The sequence below is a fragment of the Zootermopsis nevadensis genome, unplaced genomic scaffold (genome assembly GCF_977971745.1).
Source record: "Zootermopsis nevadensis isolate Lab colony 2312 unplaced genomic scaffold, Znev_1.0 Znev_ptg000021l, whole genome shotgun sequence".
Taxonomy (NCBI): Eukaryota; Metazoa; Arthropoda; class Insecta; order Blattodea; family Termopsidae; genus Zootermopsis; species Zootermopsis nevadensis.
In genome coordinates this window covers 22061717-22080414 of record NW_028259153.1, presented here as the reverse complement: position 1 = coordinate 22080414, position 18698 = coordinate 22061717, and the positions used below count along the sequence as shown (strand labels likewise).

Below are 18698 nucleotides of genomic sequence, written 5' to 3'. Positions count from 1 at the left end.
AGGCTTCAAGGGTTAACCAGTTGATCTTTGTAATGGTGAAGTGAAGTGTTTTCTTCGCGGTACGGACTGAATTCTTAAATATTATTTAGACGAGTGTAGGCTTCAAAGGGTTAACCAGTTGATCTTTGTAATGGTGAAGAGTTGTGTTTTCTTCGCGGTACGGACTGAATTCTTAAATATTATTTAGACGAGCTTAGGCTTCAAAGGGTTAACCAGTTGATCTTTGTAATGGTGAAGAGTTGTGTTTTCTTCGCGGTACGGACTGAATTCTTAAATATTATTTAGACGAGCTTAGGCTTCAAAGGGTTAACCAGTTGATCTTTGTAATGGTGAAGTGAAGTGTTTTCTTCGCGGTACGGACTGAATTCTTAAATGTTATTTAGACGAGCTTAGGCTTCAAAGGGTTAGGCCCGCGATCTGTAACAGACGTAGCTGAAGATTTTTTTTTTTAACCTTTTACAAACACGTGGATTAACATGAATAACGTACAGCAGAACTCTACGATTATGGACATCGTGAATCGGGTATTATAATTGACGGCATGATACGCCAGTGTTGCTCCGCCACTGTGCCGTGTGTGAATCAGTGTAGGGTTTCCTCTTTAAGCCGCCCTCCAGCTGAGCCTCAACAGAACACAATCAGTTGGCACGCGACATTATGTAGTGACGGAGTGTTAGTCTTGTGGTTCGACGGTGTTTCGGTGGTTGACAAGGTTTTCATGTTGGGCGTGACAAACGACTTGGCGTCCGATCCAAGATTATTCTGTCTGTTGGCCAGTAATTGAGATCTAAATGTGGTAACCCAGGGTTTCCTTCTGTCTACTTGCGCCAAACGCGTGTTCAACACCAGTTTGTAAATGGGCACTGTATTAGTATAAACTCGTCAATGACAACGCTGCATCATGTAGTTAAGATTATTCACCTGAAATAATGAAGTTGTGTGTTTTCCGACAGTTCTTTGACTCTTGTCAATCGCATCCAAAGAAAAGTAACAGAGGTTAGAATTTCGGATGGTTTGTCCATACCTCCCGCCTAAAATTCCTTCAGCTCGTAAAAGTAATATTAAAAACGAGATATCTCGTTGAAGAAAACATGTTATGGATTACATACCTTTATTAAGAAACAGTATTTGGCATCAATTCAGAAATTATGTACCGAACTATTGAAATCTATGATTTTTAAACAATTTAATTATTTAGTCGGTATGAAAATTTACAGGTAAAGAAAGTTAATTAATTATTTTTTTTGCAAACTTCGTAAAAAAAAGGTTAAAACTGGCCTCAGATCATCATCACCTATTTTCTTTCATTGGTGGTGATTCCGATTAGATTTGGTTTCAGTCGTTCATTGCTAAATCTTAGTCATACCTGGTAAGACTTAGAAAAACAATATAAAATTCCAGGCCGTGATTCGAACCTCGGACCTCACGTTTGTTTCGCTGTGCCTCTATAAGGGAAACCTTTACAACGTGGCCCCCACTTACATCGCAATGAGTGTCGTAATAACGAGCCGTCTGTGAACAAGGTGTGTCGTCAGTGTCAAGATGACGGTCCTGAGACGGCTTCTTTCTGGTTCCGAGTCAGTACCGACGGTTTCCAAGAGGAGACGCTCGCATGCTGGCACGCTGAGGTCAAGCCACCAGGACCAACGCCATTCACGGCGTCGTCAAATCCGTAGGGTATGTTACTTACCACTTACCACCCTCTCAGTCTGCAAAAGAGAGGACATCCTTCAATCAGGCTTATTACAGTACTAGGAAGTACCAACATTAGATAACGAAATATCCCATATCAAAAGGTTCAACACAGATTACGCCAAAACTTTCGCCTTGAGTCATTTGTTTTTATCATCGAGTCCAGGTCGGCTCTGGACCCCACCCAATCTTGTACCCAACAGCTACACCCTACAGAGGGGTATTTTTTTTTTGTGGTCAGAGCGGCCGGAGCTTTGTGGTGAGCGCTCATCCTTATCTGTTGCTGGGGTTAGAGTCTTTGGAGCTAAACCTCCGCTAAATGAAGCTTAAACAAGCGTAGTGATAACTTTGTCTTCTATTTTCAACATCAGTGTCAATATAAATGATTGGACGCAGTCTTGGCGACGAGATTAACACTGCATGGAGCTATGTTTTCATTTATACATTATTTTGATAATGTGATGATGCTTAATTAAGCAAATTGAAACGTGCTTTTACGTTACGTGTTACGTGTTAGGCTTTTTCGAATCGATCCAGTTACATTCGTAAATATTTTTCATTTTAAACATTCTTTTTCTTTTCATTTCTACGGTCATGTGCATTTACATAGTGGTCTTCTGGGTTTTAAAATTTTTTAAGACCCTAAATATTTATTTATAGTTCATTTAACAACGCTATTTCAGTAGATTAGACCAGTGATATTCAACCTGGGGTAAGCTAAGACATCTTAGGGGGTACGTGAAATTCCCAAAAAAAATATATATATTATTTTATGATAAACACTGAATAATCAGTAATGTAATTTATTTAATTTATTTTAGATGTAGATTATATACTACGTATAACTTGAATTATACACCAACAACTTTGGGGGTACAAAGTTGAAGAGAAATTATATCTGGGGGTACGCGAACAAAAAAGGTTGAATACCACTGGCTTAGACTATATGTCGTCGAATGAGAGGATGATATAGTGAATAATGAACTGGAAAGGATGTGGAAGGAAGCGGTAGTGACCTAATTTAAGATGCCTTCCTGGTATTTGCATGAAGGGACTTAGTCAGTTAAGACCCTGAAGATGTTTGTCCGGAACAATGCCACAGAGCCGAAAGATTACACAAGACATCTTACAAGACCACTGCCTTTTCTGGAAATTTGTGTTCTTTCATGAATGTAAGAAACCGTTTTCTGCAACAATACAATGCGTAACTTGGTCTTTCGTACGTTGGAAATAGCCCACGATTGTAACAACATTTGAAATTAAAAATGAGAATTTCCTGATATTATTACATCGTGAAACGAAGTAACAATGAACACATAATCGATTCCGTTTCAACTCCCTGAGGATAGCATGGGTGTGGTCTCCACACTATATGCGCTTTCCACACGCGAAGAAATCGACCCCCATTACTTGTGTGTTAACAACACCTGCCCGAGGGGTTAGTGACCTGCTATTTGGATCACAAGTCTTGGTTCTCCAAAGATACGGTGTTTATTATTTTAAGGTAGTATTTTTTAAACAAAGTTGGATCCTGATTCCCCCCTCCCACAATTTGTACTACCTATTATGTCTAGGGCTATTAAACCATAAATGGTAAGATAGGTGGGAATGTAGCACGAATGTAATAAATTACATTAAATACTTCTAATAGCGCTCATTTAAATTTCTTGGAAAGCTTTGATACTTGAGAGTCGACTAAGAACGATTTTTATAATAAAATATTGCACTTGATTTCCTTTCCTGTAATTTTAAAATGTTGATATTCAACCGGTCATGCAGTTCCCTGCTTTTAATGGTCTTTAGATCGTCAGTGTCCAAAGCGCCATTAAGACATTGGCGTGCGTCTGTGGGTTCCATCGCAACAGAATTCCAAAGTTGCCTGGCGACTGGCAACTTCTCTGCCACGTTTGTAAAGCGGGTTCTGGGATTCGCAGGCGGAATACGCGGAAGTCATGATTTAAGTGCGTGTTGATATGATGTTTAATTACGCTGTATCAAGTACAGAGTGGATTGACTGGTGTGATGTTTGGCGTCGGAGATGTTTGTGTTTATTATTACTTTATTTAACATGGAATTGCTGTAGGAAAATTATGGACGTGATAAAAATCGATTTAAAATTTTCAGTGTCAAGTATTTTTTAGATTTTAGAGCACAAATATCTGTTTTAGGTGTGTCGTCTGTTTGGGTGGTACAGAAAACTTTTCATGAATGTTTAAACGGAAATTTGTTTTTATCTCGAAAGATTGAAAAAAATTACCTAATCATTTGAAGAAAATAAATGAAAACTGGACAGAAAAGGCAGTTAAAGAAGGAGAGGAAAGTACAAAGGAATTAAAAAGGAAGGAATAAAGAAAGAAAGGTAAGATAAAAGAAGAACATAATTGGTGGAATTCTAGGTGGTCGCGTGACAGAAACCCCAAGATTTATTTCTGCGAGGAATACGATGAAGTTTGTGCGTTACATTTTGGACTGCAGTTCTCTACACAATTTAGATCCTTTCCATGAACTTTGTAGATGAAATCGAGTGGGATGAGACGATTCATCGTGGACTCGCTGAAACAAAGGAACGCAGATAGACTCTTACATCTGTTTTACTGGTGAAAGAAACAGTTTGTCTTCTGCAAGGGACATTTGGTTTTTGAAACCACACTCTCCCTTTATATATTATTTAGTGTTCTGTGTGACGACAGGTCCATATGAACAGGATCCTTCCATCCTTTTCTCGGACTGGGACCTGTTCATATACGTTCTTGGCAGATGATCCAGAAGTGGTTTGCCATTGCCTTCTTCTGTGTGTGAATGGAGTAATTGTTGGGATGCCACGGAGGAAAACTCCGTGTTGCCTAGACCACGGCCTTGCCCAACACAAGTTATAAATTCGGGCACCGCCGGGAATCGAACCCGAGACCCCAGGATATCTTAACTCCACTTTTGAGAGCAAAAATATTCTGTCGTATTTACAGCAAAATTTTTGTTAAGTATTAACCTCGTCGAAAATCTGCCTGCCTTTCTGTTTGTCTCCCGATGTAACTTTTCCTCTGTCTTTGTAAAGGCAGCCTAAACAAACATCTGTCTCGTTTCTGACTGCATGAACTAACGTGTCCTCTGAAGATCACAGATGGTAAGGACGTTCATACCCACAGCGGCGAAGTAATGTAATTAAGGCAGCCTGTGGTACTTGTTTGCTGTTCACTTCGTTTGAAACAACTTGAGCTTCCTTTGAAGGCACCGACAGTCAGCTCTCAGAGTAATCGAAATGACTGTAACCATGGTGTCGGAGTAGTTTGTCCACTTATTCCTAGAACACAGGATTTGAATTTGAGAGGTCCTGGGTTTCGTTGTCGTCCTGACCGAATTAGGGCGGTGCCTTCACAGCTTGTTGCTTAATTAAGCACTAGAAACAAATTTACCTTTTTTATATATAAAATTTAAAGGATAACTGTACGAGGCCGCGATATAAATGATACACAAGAATAATTCCGCATCACGAAGGCAGTTAAGCTAATTTTAACACTTTTAAGCGCGGTGGTAACTATATATACCACCTAATGTTTACAATCGCTAACTGTGTCTTTGCAAACATTGTTTTTATGTATTTCGTATGATTCTCAGAATAAACAGCGATTATATCTTTAAACAACGTTAACCATTTGATGTTCTTAATGGTGAAGTGTTGTGTTTACTTTGCGGTACGGACTGAATTCTTATATTTAGACGAGATCTTTTGTTTAAAGTCAGTCGTACGTGCTTGCGAATGGACGTGTTCGTAATTTTTGTTCGAAACGTTAATAGTAAGTAGTAGTTATGTGGTTGTTGCAGTAAACGCGGGGCAGTTGATATACGAGGAGTACATCCTCACGAAACGCGAGAGCGAAAACAATGAGAATACTAAAGCGTTATGGTCTTGTTCCACAATTGGGGTAATTAATGACAGTGGGCGTAGATCGCTGACAGACCTAACCTATAACGAGACAATTTTCCGCAGACCTCAGTAACCTCTAAAAATATATTTGGGCCGATCATACATATCGTCATGACCACCATCATCTCTCTGGAATTTTTCTTGTAGTCTTAATTTGAACTGCTTAGTTATAAAATGTTGACTTTTAGGGTGGTTTTTGAATAGTTAACTGAAACAACTAATAGTTTGTAACATAGTGATTTTTGTACTATTAGTTGGTAGCACCATGTCCATCTCCCAGAATGTAGGACCACCCTTTGTCGACTGTTCTGTTTTCAATAATGAAGATAACTGTCTTCTGGGATATGTCACCGTTTAATGTGGTAAAATATTGACCGACGTTTTAGAAGATCTTCCTGTCTCCATCCTCAGCGTGCTCTGATGACTGAGGCAGTACGTTCCTTTGAGACTTGGATTAGTATTATGCAGTTCATCATCCCAAGAAGACAGCCATTTTCGTACTCGTCGCCGTGAGAACCTCAGTTCTCACGTTTTTATTAATCGTTTCGACACATATTTCTTAGGGCCGCTTTACTGAGATTTTCCCAGTGTCCTTTTTCCTTGGCGACGTGTATTTCTCTCTTCACTTCGATACGCCATAGGCGGTCTCTCGCTCCAGTTTTTCGAGGCCCACCCGTGATTTCAAATTCTTTGTCCATCAGGTGAAAGCTGAAGACTGTTTTGATCTGTCTTCCGTCGATTACGTCATTCGCCGAGGTAAGGAGAACCAACGAGTCAAGAACGTTTTCTAATCGGTCCGTCTTTCGTTGTCTTACCCGTATTCCCCACCTCCCTCTCTTACTTCTCACCTCTCCCCACAATTTTCCTTTACTCCTACTTTTCTGCTTATTATTCCTAAGTCTTCCTCTTTCTGACACACTTAACTTTTTACCAGGAGGACGAGCGAGCATTGCCTGGGACCCTTCATACTCGAAAGTTTATCTTCGCTCTCACTCGTTCACCCACAAAGACTCGTTTCCTTTCTGAACCGATACAGACTAGAAACACTCTTCCTAACAACGCTGATAGTCGCTCAGCCTGAAGATTAATTACCGTCAGCCAGTCACCGAAACCCCATCCATCCGGAGCCAGTTCCATCAATCCCACACCATTTCTTTATAGTTCCATTTTAATATTGTTCTTCCATGCACGCCTATACCTTCCAATGATGTCGCTTTCCTATAAGGTTTCTAACAAAAATTTTACAACTGTCTATGTTTCTCTCATGCGTTCTACGTGTCCTTGTCTTTGTCGCAGAAGCTACTGGTAAAAACAGACGTAAACATTATGTGAGCACTAGATGCATTATTTTCTTAATCCCTCTGTTACTTCAGCTTGTACACGTAAAAATATTTTCTTCGGTGCTTCGTTTAAAAAAACCAACTCTCACGTAAAACAACGCAAAAGTACGATTTTAACCTTTACACTTCAGTAGTTTGCATGGAAATGGTGGACGCTGATGAGGAGTGCCCGTGGGGCGTGGAGTGGTTTGCTCCGGTTTCCGCAGATTGTCGAGGAGGGAACCTTGACATTCCGGCGTGAAGCCCCCCCCCCTCCCCCGGGGGGCACAGACCACCTGCCCCAAGGTCCCACCGGGCTGCGACATCCGATCGCCTCTTCAGTGAGAGTTTGCCTTTCGCGTCTGTTCGACTGACTTTGCTAGTGTACCTTCGTTAATATATTTCAGGGGTAAATAACTTTTTCTTTCGGTAATGGCTAACTGGAAGAATGTGTTAACATAAACACCACGCACGGTATTAATCTACCCCCCCCGGGAAAAACATGGTAATGAAAATAATTGGATTACGAATAGACAGGCAATAAGTCTGGGTTCCATCACCGTGTAGTCTGGTAGATATTTAATGACGTTTCACAGGTATTTGCAGCCTCCATCATCAGGGCTATGAGTAAACGTAAGCATATCTGAGACGACCGTAAACTACCAGAGAACACCACTGAAGACGGTAAGCTTTGGCTTACTGGAGAGAACTCAAATTGACGCTGTAAGCATCTGTCCTTTTTGCATTTCACTTAAACCCTACAGGAGATCACTGAACTACAATACAAACAAATGACTGTCTCTCCGACGGGTTTTATGAATGTAGAGAGGGCCTTTGCAGACGGAATCCTTGAAAATGTGGAACGACTTTTACTATATTCGACCAGCACAAACCAATTACACGTGCTGATTAAAGCAAATAATTTAATTGTACCAATAAACTTGGGATAAAAACAAGAAAAATTAACTCTACCAGAAAAAAAGGAAACCCCTGAGTGATCGTAACACAAAAACGTTGTAATGTGGCAAGCAAGGCCGCGCGCAGTGTTGCCAGCTTGACTTCATTGATACCTAAAACAGACTTAGGGAAAATTGCTTCAAAGGTACCCTGGAAGACGCAGTACAACGAGATAACGCGAGAGTAAGACTGTCTAGGTCCATTGCACGAGCCGAGAGAGAACAAGAAAGAAATACAAGAGAAAGGACAAGAAGAATATAAATTATAAACGGAGCAATGACTTGCAAAATGTACGAATAGCCTAAGGATTCAGTATTTGACATTCGTGGATGGCTGGGGGATCCCCATGTTGGGGATTCCCCCTGGGTTTCTCGTGCAGAAACGCATGTAGGCCCTCGTTGCGGTGGGGTTTCATGTTACCAGGGTCTGATTTTCTGTTGCCAAAATTACAACTTTGCATTGCTCCCCCTGGTGTCTGTATCTGGTAAGAAGCATTAAAATTCAAAAGTTGATAACTTTTTCTGATCAAAATGTGTATTTTTTTTGTACAATTTGCGTAAAATTAACGCCTAATATCGAGGACATAAATTCGACTGTTTTTCCATCTGTCTCGATGTCCATATCTGAAATAAATCAACATTTTCCGTGTGTATTGTTTTTTTTTTTTTGGGGGGGGGGGGGGAGGGTGCAATATTCCAGTGACATGGTACATCACCATTCGAAGAGCCGCCTTTGTATGAGTCAGTAGAATTGTTATGGGTGGAGCAGTTATGAAACACTTGAATAACTTAATGCGAAGTATGTTTGCCTTGGTACCAGCTCTCCCAGATGTCTGATACGTGATGATGACAACGACAATGATTAGAGCTTAAGAAATAAATTGTTTGCCCCGGGAAAGTTGATTTTATGAACTAGCAAGAGACTTCTTAATATTTGTTTATATTATTCCTTTGTTTAAAGTGTCCCTAATTTTTAAATCCCTTGTCTTATGGTATGTAACGGTGTGATTGTCTTTCTGTTATTTACATTTTTCTCTCGGTAAATAAAAATTATCAGCACAGACCAGAAGTTGATGTGCCCTTGTTGAATATACTGATCCCTAAAACAGAGATTTTTTGGCACGTCTGAATTATTATCAAGTGTTCATAAAGACCCTGCACTATTCAGTTGATGCATGAACCTATCAACCAACACTCTGGTAAGAAACTTCTGTGATTCTTCTCTAGAGGCTACCACTTTATGGTACAAGAAATTTCTTAAAATCTTCTGTTGTGGTGGAACCTGAAATTCATTAACACCATTGATTAAGTCCCTCATTTGTACCTATCGTAAACATCCTTTATTCCTTTAACACCATTCCTGTTTCTCTAAGATTCATTTTAATATCATCCTTTCGTACACTTCTTGGTCTATTTAAACGATGCGTTTGTACCAAAATTTTGTATGCATTTATATTTTTCCGAGCTTTCTCGATTTGATGTCCAAAAATTGAACCATCAACACAGATCATGAAACTCTTCGTTACGTAATTTCCTCCATTCCTTTTTTTTTTGGGGGGGGGAGGGGGGTTTAAATAGCCAGTTTAGTCTTTAATTTCTTCAGTGACGTTTACGTCTTCAACACCATATTCAAAATGGTCTAGAAATCCTAGTGTTTTTCTTCGTGGGTTCAAGACCAGTTCAGACCATATAACCTCAGGGTTTGAGGAAGCTTACCTCCACTCCTTTCCACGTTTTCCGGGCGCTGTCTTCTTGCTGACTGGTTAAATGCAGGACTTGGCAACGTCGTGTGTAAGAAGTCATCAGCTTTCTTCACATAGTAAGGTTAGTAGGACGCCATCTTGTCTCCCCTCCCCACAAGAATGTTAGTAGCCTTGCTGGTCGCTGCAGGTGCCTGTGGTAAGCTCCTCGCTCGCGTCTTCTAGTCTGTTTACAGTCCTCGAGGGCTGATGGTGTGTTTCGAAGCAGCTTTCAGAATTGCATACAATCCATTTGTTTCATATTACATAATAAGTGAAAAGAGTGTTTGTGTTAAAGGATTCGGTGGGGCTGAATCAGTCGACAGCTGCACCACCAAGTGGGGAAACTTCAAAACTAGTCGGCAACAAGTGGGAAATGATTTGTCGCCATCTTGAGAAAGTGTTGTGTTGCTATGAGGCGGTGTGTGATTGAGGTTTTGCTGTGTAACCATGGTTGTCGTAAGGGTTGGGAAAGGTTTTGTGGCGCGTTCAGGCATTGTTGTTGATTTGCAAGCAAACGCGTTGGTGATAATGGTGACAATTTCGAAGTTTTAAAGTCGTGTGAACACTTGGAGAAATGGAGAGTGAATCTCGTGTGATGGAAACCGTCCCAACCGAACAGGTGAGTGACGATCAGCCACGACCCTTGAAGTACTCTGCCACTGTTTTGGTTGAACTAAGTTCGCTGTGGCTTAAACCGAAAGATTTAAGAAAGAACTTGGTCGAAAGGTACTTAATCTCGACCCTGCAGACTCATCATTTGAAATAGTTCGAATTTGCAAAGCCTCTGAAGTTTTTTTTTGTATCAATAAATCCATTAACCCATTAAATTGCTGTGGTAATTATGTGTACCACCTGCTTTCACAATAGTTAACTCTGCATTATGTATTCATGCTTTTATAATGATTCTCGGTGTAAACAGCGATCATGCCCCTTAAACAGCGTTAACCAGTTGATCTTTGTAATGGTGAAGAGTTGTGTTTTCTTCGCGGTACGGACTTTGAATTCTTAAATATTATTTAGACGAGCTTAGGCTTCAAAGGGTTAACCAGTTGATCTTTTTAATGGTGAAGAGAAGTGTTTTCTTCGCGGTACGGGCTGAATTCTTTAATATTATTTAGATCGAGCTTCGACATGAAATTTTTTATCAAGATTAAACACTTAACGTAAAGTGTTTTGAGAAATTTGAATGACGAATGAATCAGTTGGATTTGTGAGTTTTTTTTATTCATTTTTTAACTGGTATAGTAGCTAGAAATTAGTGTCACAAGCCGAGCGGAAAAACAGGTAATTGTCGCCCTGTGACAGACGTTTGCGCTGACAGGCCATGACGTGTTTCCTGCATTTTATTTTAAAATTAAACGCTTTTGTTAAAAGGTCGTGCCTGCCCGTCCGTATGATGTTACACGAGCCATTTATCTCATTTCCGATTAAAATTAGTATTGAAAGTAGGAAGTTAGTCAAGGGTGCTGAGAACAGTGTCTGTGAACTTTTCTGCCCAGAGAAAATGACTGTGTTCTGGGCTGTAGCGCCGTGTAAACTGATAGAAATTTACCGTCGTTTCGGAGGTCTTTGCTGCCTCCATCGTCAGGGTCATGATGAAGGCAGCAGGGACCTCTGAAACGCTGGTAAACCTCTACCAGACTATACGGTGTATCAACTCAGAACACTATCATGATCCTTACCTCGTATTCTGCTTTACATGTACGTGCCACAGATATGTTGACTTCAAAATCCCGCCGTCGAATGCAAATTTTACAGGTACGAGCCGTTTCAAATCTAAAATAATATGCAACTCTTTAGCAATATCTGAATATTTAAATAAAAATTTTGTGTTTTAAGCCGTAATTTTTTTCATTTTGAATAAATACTTTTAAAGATAAACGAAAACTGATAATTGGTTTTCAAAACTTTGGAGCACCCTGGTTTATTTAATAAAGTTGTATCAAATGTTGGGGGAAATATGACAAGTCAGAGAGACACCTGGATGATTAAAAACGCCGAATCGTAGGTTTTGAAGGGCTCGGTATTTATTTTAATTTAAAGGGACGGTATAGAATGTTCGCAAGTGCGTAGAGTAATTCAACACGAATCGAGTATCGTCTAGTGTAGCCGTCCGTGACTAGAAAAATCACGTCGACATTCCTGAGTACATGTTTTGGTTTCTTTTGTGAGCGATCTGAACTTCAGATGCCGATATATATCGGCCTTCGTTCGAACCCTTTGAAGCACGAAGCTCGACGAAATATTATTTAAAGAATCCAGTCCGTACCGCGAAGAAAACACCGCACTTCACCATTACAAAGATCAACTCGTTGACGCTGTTTAAGGAAATAATAACTTTTTATTCTGTAAATCACGCATAAATAAACTTTGTTGACAAATACATAAATATTGATTACCATAACACATGGTACACATAAATACCACTAAATATTTAACATTTTATATGGCTACCGATGTAATCTCGTAGAAGTTGATCGACATTTTAGAGGTGCTTACAGCCTCCATAATCACGGCGACCTCTGAAACGTCGGTAACCTACGAGATTACTCGGCATAACGTTTCAGAAGATGCCCATCTTCGTACCTGTCGCTGCGAGAACCTAAATTATCACTCTTGTTTTCACGTTCCGGCAGTTTTATTCCGGAGGAAGATCCTCCGGTGTCCGGTAGGTGGGAAACAGTTGTGCAGACATAATTTTCTTCAGTGGTAAAAATGGGACGAACGTACAAGAAAGCTTTCATGATCCATTAAACGTGTTTTTACCCCCAGTGGTTTGGTATTTTCGCTTCGTATTTGGGAGGCCCCAGGTTCAAATATCAACCCTTAGCTCGACATTCGTGACTGAGTTTTACATGTTTTTCCTCAGTCCCTCCGTTGAAAAACATGAGGTAATTGATGCCAGTCGAGATTCGAAGCTCATGAAGTTGATCTCATCCCTGAATTGACCTCGAGTAAAATGGTGCATTCTCGTGTCCTCGATTAATGAACCTTCCTCGGTTGCCTTAGCAACATGGAGTTTCTAGAACAGTTGAATAACTATGAACTCTTAAGTGACGTCACTGTCACTGCTGTTGGTTTCATTAAAATTAATTTACAGAGACAAAACCCAGAGGAACGTGCCCTTTTTTTTTTAAAGCGTCCAGTGAAAGTTTGTGACGCAACTCTGTGTCAGCTGAGGCGACACACACAACCTTGATTCTACTACAGGTGGCAGAAGAAGGATTTGGCCTTGGCGAGACCCTTCAGGAGGCATGACAAAGGGGAGCAGACCACCGGAAGTCGTGCTTCGCCCCTGCCTCGGGGCATTTTGTTTTGTTTTCTCATCTGCTGCTGCGTTCTCTAGACCAGTGGTTTTCAACCTGGGGTACGCGTACCCCCGGGGGTACGCGAAGACATGTTAGGGGTTACGTGAAATTTAAAAAAAATATATTTTATGAAAAACACTGAATTATCAGTAAATTAATTTATTTTAGATGTAGATTATATAATATGTATAACTTGAATTATACACCAACAACTTTGGGGGTACAAAGTTGAAGAGAAATTATATCTGGGGTTACGCGAACAAAAAATGTTGAATACCACTGCTCCAGACCGTGAAATCGAGGAACTCTGGAAACAAGAGATGCTCGCAAACTGCCAGCGTCGGTATCCATGAGCCGGGTGTCGGTTGCCCTATCAGTCGCAAAAAGGATACGTCGTTGCACGCAAAAAGTCATGAAATAAATGTCAGATGTTAAAATCGTTTCCATTTGACCCGCCTGTCTGTCAGAGTGTGTCTTGAAAGAAGAACGTGTCACCTCCATCTTCAGTGTTTACGCGCTGTGTAGGCGTTATAAGCGTTTCGCAGAATGAATAACTTCCATCTTCATATTCAAAGCCAGATGGCCACAATCGACATTTCGTGCCCACAGATATCACTGGAGATTTTAATGACGAACAGCCGACTAGGGGTGGTCTTACAGTTTGGGGGGTTGGGCAAGACTCATAGGTTTTTACAGTGGGGAAAACATAATGCCACGAAATGTTAAAATGTTACACAGGACCTCGATTCATCTGAACGATATTTTAAGAATCCAGTCCGTACCGAAAAGAAAACACCACACTTCACCATTAAAAAGATCAACTGGCTAACGCTGTTTAATGAAATAATCGTGGTTTATTCCGAGAATCTTAGTTCGTCTGAATTATATTTAATGATTCAGTCCGTACCGCGAAGAAAACACCACACTTCACCATTACGCAGATCAACTGGTTAACGCCGTTTAAGGAAATAATCGCGGTTTATTCCGAGAACGGCTTTAAACGGTTAACAATGCTTGACGGTTTACGTTCATTTCGCCATGTCGTGGCGATTAATGCAACAATACGCATTTTTTTGCACTATTAGGTCTGTTCACGCGCTTAGCGTGTGTTACTTTCTGCTCTCGTGTGATTGCCTTCTTTATGTGAACGCAGACTCGAGCGTTGATTGTTTCAATGGACCACGTGCCTCTGTTTCTCTAGCAAGAGCCTTTGGAATTTGGTGAAAGTCCTCGCAGTGGTCGAAGCTGCGTGACGAAACGTTTGTTTATAGGAATTTGAAGCCAAGCCTAAGTGTTCTGAAACAAGAATTCGTCCCTATTACATTCACGAAGAACGCGATGAGGAATAGAAACCCTTGTTTCAGAGTGCGATACACATTTTTAAAATGAGTGAAATTTTATGTTTGTCTTGGGGTCCCGGGTTCGATTCCCGGTGGTGCTCAAATTTATAACTTGTGTTGGGCAAGGCCGTGGTCTAGGCAACACGGAGTTTTCCTCCGTGGCATCCCAACAATTACTCCATTCACACACAGAAGAAGACAATGGCAAACCACTTCTGGATCATCTGCCAAGAACGTATATGAACAGGTCCCAGTCCGAGAAAAGGATGGAAGGATCCTGTTCATATGGACCTGTCCTCAGACAGAACACTAAATAATAATAAAAATCCTGAACAAGTTGATTACTGTTGAAGTCACTCTCAGACTTTAATCGTTGTTCATGAAGTATAGTTGTAATCTCTTAGGCTTTTACGAACAGCTGTTAAAATTATCCCTTCCTTAGGTTTTCCAATAGGCGGCAAGATGTATTAATATTCTGACCCGAATTGTGTGAGGAATTTCCGGGATTTTGCCTGCTTTCAGATTTTAATTGAATGCTAATAACTTACCCGTTAATAATGACGGGAAAATCTAAAGTAGTAAACACAAAGTCATAAATATTATTATGTAAGGCCCTAAATCCTTCGATATCTTTACCATGACAACGGTTTGTCGTTTATCAGACCTTGAGATTTATCGCGGAGTGGAGATGCTGCACTTTGTACCGGAACAAAATTCCCTACTTCATCAGCTGGAAGATAAAACTTTTGTTATCTGATCCATTGATGGCGTCAGATAGCATCGAAGCTGATTCTCGCTGCTCGCATCAAAAGAGTCGCGGAAAATCGTCTCGACTACGTGAGCGACGAGTAGCTTGTCAAGGAGGAGTGTACTCCGTGGAGTTTGTTGAGAAGAACAGTACGTATTTTTAGGTAGATCAGGTTTCTGTATTGTTTTCGATAAAGAGTAGACTGACTACATGGCGTTGTTGAATAACCTCTGGACCAGCAGGGTTGTCAGACGACTTTGTGTCATCTCAATATCATTTCTGCTCTGTCCCTTTAAAACACGTGCGGTTCTGTGTTAAATAATGCATGACCGTCGTCTGTTTGTTGCTTGGCAACGTCAAACACTTGTTACAGCTTGCTGATAGCACTGCGAAAGCTCCCTGTGTTACAAAACTTCCAAGTCACTTGAATAAAAAAAACTTATTCTTGTGCTTGGTGTGGAACTTTAGAGACGTAAAAAAAAAAATAAGGTGGCGAAGCTCCACGTATTCATTTATCTCTGGCCTAGACGGAGGTAGAGTAGCCAAGTTTGAAGCATCAGTGCCATTACTTCTGGGACAGAAATCACTGACGTGTACTGGAGAGGGCGATTGGTGAAACCTTTTTACTAGAAAATCGATTTCTTGTCCTCTCTCGATGCCGACCGCCAGCCTTGTGATAAGAGTTGGGCAGGAAAAATATTGGTTTATGATATTTCTGTAGTCAGACATACACGATTCAAATATATCTGTTCTCTACTGCTATTGGCTAGAAGAGGAGCTGTTTAACGTATATTTTATAGGCCCTACTAACTGTCGCAAAACATTTGTATCCCTGTGCCACAAAGACACGAATACCATTATCAGAAAGGGATGTATATAAGAAGATAATATTAAAGTTGATATTAGGGAAATAAGGTTCTAGGGTATGATTCGGTCAGGATAAGGGTCTCTTGAATTCTGATGGGTCTTCGAGTCCCGTAAAATGAGGGGAATCTGTTGAAAAGTTTACCGTTCTTTTAGCTTCTTAAAAGAGACCGGGCCGCATGGATGGGGGTTGCTTCGCCTTCAGAAAAGTTTGTAAGACCGCACCGCAGTTGCAAGTCGATCGGAATCTCAGAAATTTTTTTTATTTATGTCTGCGTTGTGATTTACAATGTGTCAGGGTTGTGGTTGTTTTCCTGACTCCAGAGAGATTGATTATGATATGCCACCAGTAGTTTTAAGGCTATAGAAGCTGTTAATAATTTGTAAACATGAGAACGGATGACAGGCCGTATAGTAAAGCCTCTGAGGTCGTGACGGTGTATAGGAAGGCCGTCGTGCCTACTAGTAAGGCGTTACGTAATGTGTTTACATCAGCACAAGTCGCCATTGACAGAGTTATAATAAAACAGTTGGTTTATGTACTAGGCGTGCCAGTACAGATTATTTTTGTAACCCCTGGAAAATGCTCGGTTATCTTGTGCGATACATTTTGTTTTACAGCTGTTAATAATTCAGCTGTCTTGTAATCCTGGGGTCTCGGGTTCGATTCCCGGCGGTGCCCGAATTTATAACTTGCGTTGGGCAAGGCCGTGGTCTAGGCAACACGGAGTTTTCCTCCGTGGCATCACAACAATTACTCCATTCACACACAGAAGAAGGCAATGGCAAACCACTTCTGGATCATCTGCCAAGAACGTATATGAACAGGTCCCAGTCCGAGAAAAGGATGGAAGGATCCTGTTCATATGGACCTGTCGTCAGACAGAACAATAAATAAAAAATAAATAAATAAATAAAATAATCCGTGGAAGGGGAATTATTGTTGTTGTGTCTTTCCTGATTCACGGCGATGTTGAATTTTTGTCGCAACAATTATGAACAAATGACTCATGCCTGCGAAGGTGCGCAGAGGATGTGACAGTTGAATTCCAAACGTGTTACGTCCTCAAGGACAGTATGGACCAGGTACTGCATTCCATTCTCCGCGCTCTCGCAGTCTGTCTGCCTGTTTGTAGTCGTGGCGTTATTGTAAGGGCTCTAGATCAGGGGTAGACAGTTATCGTTACTACTGGGGCCGGATGGGGCTTTCACCAACTTTTAAAAAATTGCAAATGATTCGTGCTAATTATTCATAATTTATTTTTAAAAAATCAGGATATAACACGTACATACTGCATTGTTTAATAATTTGAAACGAACTTTACGTTCTGAACTCTGATTGGTACTGCCATGACTTGAACCTATTCTGGAGTGAACCCCATTTCGAATTTCCCACATTCAGTTATTAAGATAATGTATTAAAAGTAGTAAATATTTGTCGGCGAACGTTTTCATAAATATCTCCATTTTCCTTAGAAAGTAACGCGTTTTTTTAAGGCTGTGTATCAGAGAGGAAACGGTAAACGGAATGTTTTTTAATAATATCTGAACAAAATCGCGGGCCGGGCTGAATTCAGGGACCGTAGTTTGTACATCCCTAATCTGTGTACGTTGTGTCTTTGCTGTATGCAGTGTGAGGCACTGCTATGGAATTCGCAGTGAGATAATTCCATATGCAGTAATGTACTTAAAGCAAAGAACTATGTACCCGCATTATGATCCTCCAATAAAACGTTACCATGGAAACCACAACGTACAGTAATCCACGATTGCGCACATGTGACTGGCCTGTATTAAGTTTCTTGTAATGTTCAGTGTGAGCGTAGACGTGGAGGTCTTATGTGGATGATGGTAGGAGCCAAGGTGGATAGTGCGTGAAGACATTACGAAAGCAATTCAGTTGCCATGCATCCGGCGGTGAAGCGAAGATTGTCACGTGACTTGTTCAATTGTTCCGTGCGACTATCCACACCTTGGCAGAGGGTAATGAACGAACCGCTCCCGTCTGTCCTGGGAGTTCTGAATGCCTGTCAATTGGACCCGCCAACACAGCCAGCATCATCTTATCCTCTGTCGAAGTTGGTCTTCGAGGTCGTAACGAACTGTGGATTCGTAGGCTTCAGACCTGAAGATGGAGGCAGTATGTTGCTCCGAAACTTTGATGTCCACTTGCAAGTTCACAGGATGTTACAACCCAGAAGACCAATGTCGACACCTTCAACGCCATGATAGTTTCAAATCGCATAATCTTTTATCCTTTTCTCTCTGTTCCTTCTTCGTGCCCTCCTATACCTTCTCTTTCTGTGCTGTTTCTTATTTATCATATTTTTTTTCCATTCATTGTCACTGCGAGTCCTTGAGAATCTGAGAGTGCGTTTCGGTAGACAAGAAATCACCACCTTATTACCGTGTTCACACGATCCCGGAATGAGTTCCTATCCCGAGCCAGATTAATCCAATCGATAGCCTCCAACCCCATTCCCAAAGATTAATTTTAATATTATCCTTACGTTGACGCCTAATTCATTCAACTGTTTTATCTTCTTCCTTGCTTTGTGTTTAGTGTTCTTCTGCTCTCCACTGTCGCTTTTTTGTGAGGTAGGAAGGACCCATTACTGAAACAATTAGACCGGAAACACACCGTTTAAGAAGTCAATTGACATGGCGAAATGCGCCGTGTGACATGTTTTGTCTTGATGATTCGAAGCCGTTCACAGAAACAGCACGAGAGAGGCAGAAACGCGCCTGCCAGCTGCTGGACCACACTAGTGAAAGCTCAGAGAGATTGCTTATTTTCTCAGAGTCAG

At 40.9% G+C, this 18698-nt stretch overlaps 1 protein-coding gene across 7 annotated transcripts in view; it reads left to right on the top strand.

Moving 5' to 3' along the window:
* Positions 1-18698, top strand: part of pyd (zonula occludens-like protein polychaetoid) — a 69468-nt gene that overhangs the window by 9230 nt on the left and 41540 nt on the right. Inside the window, exon 1 of one of the 7 annotated variants that reach the window (XM_022064625.2) lies at positions 1278-1677. The exons of 5 other annotated variants lie outside the window; for them this stretch is intronic. In XM_022064625.2, the coding sequence (XP_021920317.1) occupies positions 1543-1677 (135 nt within the window). In that variant the 5' untranslated portion in view covers positions 1278-1542. Of the gene's footprint in view, positions 1-1277; positions 1678-9821; positions 10251-18698 lie in introns of those variants that run through there. One more of the 7 variants, XM_022064627.2, reaches the window with a different exon arrangement.